This window comes from Papaver somniferum, chromosome 11, assembly GCF_003573695.1.
Source record: "Papaver somniferum cultivar HN1 chromosome 11, ASM357369v1, whole genome shotgun sequence".
Lineage (NCBI taxonomy): Eukaryota > Viridiplantae > Streptophyta > Magnoliopsida > Ranunculales > Papaveraceae > Papaver > Papaver somniferum.
This window is the reverse complement of record NC_039368.1, coordinates 28,830,069-28,838,389: the sequence shown is the minus strand read 5'-3', so window position 1 is coordinate 28,838,389 and position 8,321 is coordinate 28,830,069. Positions and strand designations below refer to the sequence as shown.

General features: G+C 37.6%; 1 protein-coding gene across 1 annotated transcript; it reads right to left on the bottom strand.

The window, feature by feature from the left end:
• Positions 1-7,405: 7,405 nt before the first annotated feature.
• On the bottom strand, positions 7,406-8,079 carry LOC113322091. Its single transcript, XM_026570112.1, has 2 exons — positions 7,728-8,079; positions 7,406-7,572 (listed from the first exon to the last, which is right to left on the bottom strand). The coding sequence occupies exons 1-2, from the start codon at positions 8,044-8,046 to the stop codon at positions 7,514-7,516; spliced, it is 378 nt and encodes a 125-aa protein (XP_026425897.1). The 5' UTR covers positions 8,047-8,079; the 3' UTR covers positions 7,406-7,513.
• Between the last annotated feature and the right edge of the window lie 242 nt (positions 8,080-8,321).

Genomic DNA, 8,321 nt, shown 5'->3' with positions numbered 1-8,321 from the left:
CTGGATGATGACTCAACGTGTTGGGTGTCTTATGTCACGAGAAAACAGCATGTGGAGTTAAATTAGGGAAGAAAATATTCCCGAGAATATTTTTCTTCAAAGCTGAGTAATGGAAGATTATATGCAGTTATGATGGGAGATTCGAGCGCAGTGAGGTTATATAAGTCGTTGAGGGTCAGTAGAGGGGGCACGGAGAGTTTGGGAAGGCTTTGGAACATCACAGAGGCGAAACACGATCACCAGAGAAAACTGCTGTTGTTGTTGCCATTGAAGAACACGAAGAACACTGACCCACAGAAGCAGTCGTTTTTGCTACAGTATTTGCGACTGCTCAGCGACAGTCTTAGAGCTACAGTAATAGTGACACATCCTATGTATCGTTCTTTGGTTTGCAACAATTATAATTGTTGCAAACCCGGTTATCATTGTTTCTCCCATTTCATCATTTGTACACCACCTTTGAGCAATAAAAAATGAATTTTGAGCGTGTTTTCCTAATGATGAGCTAAACCCAATTCTTAGGGCGACGGAGGAATCCATTCTCTCAAGAATTGTGTGGTAATATTTATTTTATAAATTTATGCAATATTTTTATATGATTAATTGCATTGATAAAAAAAAAAATTAAATGGTTCTTATTAATAAAATGTGTTTTCTCTTGATGATGCATGCTTAGTTTTAGACTCTTGATGCGTTATACTTGCGACTAACATTTGATATTTTGGGAATATGATTTTGGAAATACTTTAGAATCGAATCAATTGTTTAAATTGTGTGATTTAAATTAATTTAGAACCACATAAGTATTGATGAACGGTGAAATCCTATCTCCAGCCTCTCCATAATTTTCACAACATATCAACATTTATTTGCTTATTTTCTTTGCTTTAAAATTAAGTAAAAAATCTATTGCTTTCATAAGTCTCAACGAACTTGTTACTACAACTCAATTAAAAATCACATCAGTGGACGGTTAACCAAGTCTCCGCACGACCTGGAACTGGTTTCACCACGATTTCCCACTCTTTCACTCAAGAAATCGTCACACTTGCAGGGATCAAGGTGTTTATTCTGACAATATAAATAAGTCTCTGTATCCATTATTGAAACAAGATAATTTTTCGAGTCATCACTCTCAGAAATTCCATCAAGCGACCAGAACTTACTTTGGACTCAACAGTTCACAGAAAACTTGCAGAAACCATCAACACATCCATAATCCCTGATCATCATTGATCCCGCACAATTCCCAGCTTCCCTCCTACAGATCAACCCATCTCCCTCTTTGTGACTGAATTGACTCTGGAACGAACATTGACTTGGTTTGGCCGGAGTCCTACATATTGATCTCTCGAATCTAAGCACTCCCTTTGCAGTGCATCTGTGTGTGGTTGAGCAGTTGAGGAGTCTCGACAACACGTCCGTCTCTTCAATTCCCTAAAAAACCAGCAAATCTTTTTGCCCCGTCTACAAAAATAAACATTCAGAACGAGTATGATATTTCTACTATCTCATACTTCGACTCTCGAATAAACATAATGCTCCTAGACAGATTTTCTGCTAGTATAGATCCATCAATTAATTAATTCTAGTGCAATATTCATCAATTGAAAATAATATATTTTTATCATAATATCTCATTACTTAAATTCACATCTTTTCTCAGCTGAATTCCATGGATTAGTAATAGATATCCACTTTTCGGGCATTGGGCCACCACTGAGTAAGCCTCGAGAAAATCATGCGAGTGTACGTAGCAATAATGCATGAACGAGCACCCAAACATACATAAACGAGCAACCAAATAAGGACGAACGAGGAAGTATGGGGACCTATGCAAAATAGGAAAGGAAAAAAAAAGAATCAAAGAGGCGCACGAACGGGATCGGCCCACCGGACGGCCATGCAGCGACAGTGGCCGGTCCCAGGCCTCTCCTTTTTTTTTTCTTTTTTTTACCACATCTCTTGAAATTCCCTCGTTTGAGAAAACTCTTAGTTTTCCTTATTTCTCCAATATTGCTCAAATCTTCAAAAACGCCAAAAAAGTCAAATGGTCCCACGACTGTTCGTAATTTTTCACGATAAATACTAAAATATTATTATTTTAATATTCCTAAATTTTGGACATACGAGCAAATTCATACTTTCTCATTCAAGAAAAAATCAAGACTTTCAGTCAAGTTCAAATTCTTCTGAAAATTCAAAATAATGCGCAAACGTCCAACAGAACACCTAAAACTTTCAGGAATGAACGCACGGCATGGTGGCCCGTGTACCACCATGACCGGACCATGCCGACCCCTTGGACATCTTGACAGGCCGGTCCCACACCTCTTTATTATTAGTATTTAAACAATAATTCATATCTTTCATAACTCTCCAATGAATACTCATTCATGGACATTTCCCCGCACGCTCGGACGTCCATCCACCACCAATGACCCGATCTCATTCCCATTGGTTGGCCAATATTCCTCGACCCATATTGGACGACTCTTCATCTTTAGGATTCAGGGTTCTCCAAAATTAGAGTTTCGAATTTACTATAATTTAATAAACGTGATAAATTTTATATTGATCCAACAATCAATATTTTTAATCAATTTTAATGTTCAGTCCTGCTACCCACATTTTGATTTCTCAACCGTGCGAGAGCACCATCATTTGGATGGCCATCCACTTGGCCGATCGTTAAATGTTTCATTGGACGTATGATCGTCTAATATTCACTATACTATAATCCCTACCTCATTCGGCAACTCATGACATAGTAGATCAGGAATGAGTACTCTACATAACTCATAACTCGGCAACATCCGATTTCCTGTCAAATGCTCGACATATCAGAATTGTTCCATGATCGAGCAATCTCATCAGCCGTGCGTTGATCCAAATTACCAGAACATCATTATTGTCTCAACTGGTAAAATGATACATCACAATTCATTAGACTCGGCGTTTGCATTTTTCTGTCCCATCAGACATCTTATACTCAATCCATGAGTCTCACAGCATACCACATTCGTTCGTTATGCTCGACTCATCAAGGCTAAGACTCATGGTCTAGTCAAGTCAACAATTGAACAATTAAATACACGCCTGCCTTGCAGACTCGACATTCATGAGACATCAATCATGTCACATGGGGGGATATTCACTAGGGTTTTGGTCTGACGACCTACGACATGTGTGTACACCCACAATGAGAAATGTGAGTAAGTCATGCAAGCAGTTGAAAGAGTTAGCAAAACTAGTGGATGGATATCAACCAATTATCCCACACATGTGGAACTGGTTTAACCACGATTTCCCACTTCCGCAGTCTTTCACTCTTCTGCAACTGTCACACTTATTTCTGCAATATAAATAAGTCCATCAATTTAGGATTGAACAACTGATCTTATCAAAATTGAACTCAGTCGAACTTATCATAATTCACTGACATTTCATCAAACTTGTAGAAGTCTCCAACAATTACACCATCCTTCAATCATCATTGATCTCATACACTTCTCAGTTTCCCTCCTACAGATCAACCCTCATCCCTTTTTGTGACCGAATTGACTCTGGAACGACCATTATCTTGGTTTAGAACGGAGTCCTACAGATTGATCTCTGGAACTCAAACCGTGCAGTTCATATGTTTGATAAAGGTTTAAACAATTTTCTCGGTCGAGGAGTCTCCGTACATACCTTGAGTCTCCACTTTCCTCAAAAACCATCAAATCGTTTTCACCCATCAACACATTTAAATAAAACAGGTGATGTTCCATCGACAATGGTAACTAAAACATGGATAGTATAACAATCAAATTCCAAAACAATGGAACATGTTCAATGCATGAGATTATATTGTTCCATCCTATGTCTGAAATTCCAAAACTTAGTACTCTATATTCAAAATTGGGCACTACTTCTGAAAAATAATTGATAAAATAACAATTTAATTTACATACCAAAAAACTCTCCTTTCCCTTTAATTTGCAAGCCTGACATTAAGAAGTTCAATAAGAAAGTCATGTTCAACACCTGAACTCCTCAACCTTGTGTAAATTTCATTATGATAGACTCTAGGTTCAACACCTGAAAATTAGAAATTAGTTAGTCTTTGTATAAACACATTATTTTTTAAGAACCCAAAACAAAAATGAACGAACAAGTAGAAGTATGAAAGAAAGAAAAACCTGAACATCTAACCCCAAAATGAAAAATTAATGGATTTGGTTTTCTAAATTTCAACTGAAATTACCAACCCATACCCAAAATCAACTTTCCACCTCATATCTAAAATTCAACCCTTAAACTAATGCTTTCGCACAAAATTAAAAATAAAATTGAATATATGGTTTTTGTATGGTAATGTTTTAGAAAGCATAGAACGAATTGGTGATGGTGATGCGATAGTAGTTGTTGATGGTGGATTTTCGACAAAGGCTAAAATCGTAAAATCATGATACTGCATGTTTCTTAACCGACTTCATAAATATATGTGAAACTTATATTTTATAATCCGTGAACTATTTCACAATCTCTGAATGAGCGAATATCCTCTCGGAGCTATGATGGATATGTTTCTCGAAAAGCCTATTAGCTGAGATTTCGATGCTCCACACATTTCATCATCACCTCTACATAAAATCGAAATGATTGGATGACTCCTAGACATATTGCATGCTAGTATAGAGCGCTAACGTCTTCAGGACGTCACACTATTTGTTGTTCCCTGACTATGTAGAGAGAACGTGTTTAGAATATCTTAACGATTGGATGACTCCTAGACATATTGCATGCTAGTATGGAGCGCTAACATCTTCAAGGCGTCACACTATTTGTTGTTCCCTGAATATACACCCCCAATATTCAGAACGAGTATGATGCTTCCATTATCTCATACCTCGATTGTCGAATAAACTCGCTCCTAAACATACCACATGCTAGAGCAATTCATAGACTAATTCTAGCATCTCATTCATCAATTGAATTCCTAGAAAATAATCTATTTATCTCATTACTCTGTTCCATGGCTGATTCTCAGCTGAGTTTCGTGGATTAGTAATAGATACTCAATTTATTTCATTACTATCTTTCATGGCTGATTCTTAGCTGAATTCCATGAATTAGTAGTAAATATTCACTGATCGGGCATCTGTGCCACCATCGAGTAAGCCCCGAGAAAATGGTGTAAGTGTACTTTGCAATAATGCACAAACGAACACCAGCGCACAAACGAGCACTCAAAAATATGAACGAACGAGGAAACCTATGCAAAATAGGGAAGAAAAATAATAATAATAAAATAATAAAGATGCGCCTAAAGGAAACAGGGCCCACCTGCCGGCCGGTCATGCCGTCGTGGCCGGTCCCATGCCTCTCCCTTTTATTTTATTTTATTTTATTATTTTTCCTAATCTCATGAAAACTCCTTCATTTGAGCAAACTCCCTCGTTTGAGCAAAACTCTCTGTTTCTCCATATTTCCTTCACATGGTGAAAAATAATTAAAAATAAGGAAAGGTGTCACGGGACTGGGCCTACTAGCAGGCCAGCCATGCCCTAGCCGTGGCCGGTCCCACATCTTATGATCCCTTATTTTATTATTATTATTATTTTCTTCATCTCATGGAACTCCTCAGTTTGAGCAAAAACCCTAGTTTTCCATATTTCCTGCTCAAACGGTCAAAAGCCAAAAAGTCAAGTGGTCATGACCGACTAGGCTTCTCACGTAAATATTAATATTTTAATATTTTAAAATATTGTCCGCAGGAGCAAAGTTTTACTTGCTTATTCGAGCAAAATCGAGAGTTTCAGTCAAAGATCAAACTCTTCTGAAAATCAAAATATTGCTCGAACGCGCACCGGAAAATGCCAAAGTTCTCAGAATTGAGACACTAATACTATGGTGACAGGGGCATGCCACCTTGATCGACCAAGGTCGGCCCTTAGGCTTGCAAGGATCCGGTCCCACATACTTTAACAACTTTGACCTAATTACTCTTTATTGGGTTCAAACTCCTTCCAACAAACTTGGAACTTGTTCAATCGACCATCGGCTGGTCCCGCGACCACCAAGGACCGGTTTCATACCCCTTTGTCGGTCCCTCTTCTCTCCATAATTAGGTTTTATTTCCTAATGCTCAGACGAGCACTATTTCAATAAATGATTAAACCAGCATTTAATCATGTTTTCACCAACTGGTATACAAATGAGTTTGGTACATGCTCACTCGAGCATCTGGACGTTACATGGTCGAACATTCTCACATGTAGCTGGTACCTCTCTCACTCAGTGACTGATTTTCAGAAAATCATCAATTGATCAACAATCGATCAAAATTAGGGTTTTGAACTAAATGCTCTGCAAATCATAATTCTGAGAAAGTTCAAGTACTAATAAATTTATGTTGATCCAACAATCAACATATTGATTAATTATATAACATTCGGTCCAGCTGCCAATATTTTAAATTAATATTTTATTTGGTCATGCTACACCAATAATTGTTTAAACGAGCAATATTTGCTCAGACTATCAATATTGACTCAACTATCAATATTCAGTAATCCATCAAATGAGTAATATTTTCTCAGACGGGACTAGTAATATTATTCAATTATCAACATTGATAATTCATTAATCGAGCAATATTCGTTCAGGCGAGCAATATTCACTCAGACGAGCAATATTTGCTCAGGCTATCAATATTCATCATGTTGATTCAATTATCAACATATGTCCCAGCAGACATATTCAATCCATGTACCATAGAGCATTCGTCAATCATGACCGATTCATCAAAACCTAGACTCATCGTCTAGTCAAGTCAATAACTGACTAATTAAACATACGTCTGCCTTGCAGACTCCACGTTCGTGAGACATCAATCACGTTACATGGGGGATATTAATTAGGATTTTGGTCTGGCGGCCTACGACACGTGTGTTCATCCACGATGATAAATGTGAGTAAGTCGTGCAAGCAGTTGAGGGAGTTAGCAAAGTAGTGGGTGGACAATCAACCAAGTCTCGGCACGACCTGGAACTGGTTTAACCATGATTTCTCACTTCCCCACTCTTTCACTCGAGCAACCATCACACTTACTGGAGATAAATTTGTCTACTTTTTGGAAATATAAATAAGTCTATGAATTCACGATTAAAAAAGAATCTAACAATCTCAGATATACACGGGAATTACCGCCAGAATTCTCATTTGAACAATCACTCTCAATTGAGCAAAATTCAAACTTATTCGAACCCAGCAGTTCATTTGTAGAAACCTACAACACATTCACAATCCTTGATCACCATTTATCTCACACAATTCTCAGATTCCCTCCTATAAATCGACCCTCTTCCCTCTTTGTGACCGAATTGAGTCTGGAACGACCACTGTCTTGGTTTAGGCTGGAGTCTTACAGATTGATCTCTCGAACTCAAAGCACTCCCGTGCAATGCATCTGTTTGAGGTTAATAAATTTTCTAGGTTGAGGAGTCTTGTCTGCACGGTCATATCTTCACTTTCCTAAAAAACCAGTAAATCGTTTTCTTTTCATGGCTGAAGGAGTAGTCACACCTGCAATGACACAAAGTAACACCAACATAACATAAATTTAAAAAAGAAAAATTAGACACCCATACGTGCTAGTATATTCGGATGAAATCTTCTGGAGTAAAAAAAGTATGAAGGTTCAAATTATTATGTATAATTAATTAATTATGAGTACTTACTTCCACATTTGGCTCCATGGGGAACATCCTTGCCACAAAACTGGGCAACATAAAGCACTTTTTTAATGCTAACAAGTTTCTCAATCTCGGGAGTAACTTGTTGACAGACATAAGGGATATCAACCTTCCGAACAACATCACAACATCCTCGAGATGGTCGTATCTTTGGTCCCATCTTCAAAACATATTGAGCACACCGGCCAGTCAGTCCCAGGAGATCACCTTCACATCCATCAGCTGAAACTCCATTATTACTGGTAGCAGCTAATACTACAAAGATCAAGACTGCAAATCCAAGAAACCCAACCTTGGATGCCATATTCTTTCTCTTACTGGATTATATGATAAATGATACTCTATATTTCTTTTGAGTTTGTAGGTTCTGCAATATATTCGTCGCAGTCTATATAGGAAATGAAGGCCGAGAGATATGGGTAATTAGGCAATACATCTCTACTATAAGTATTAAGCAAGAGGGAAGATGCTCTTACACTTTATTCTCACAATTTAGACGTTATTTTGTTTAATAAAATCTAAACAATAACGGTGTTGAAGTATTTTGAACATACGTTATCTTATAAAGCTCTACATGCT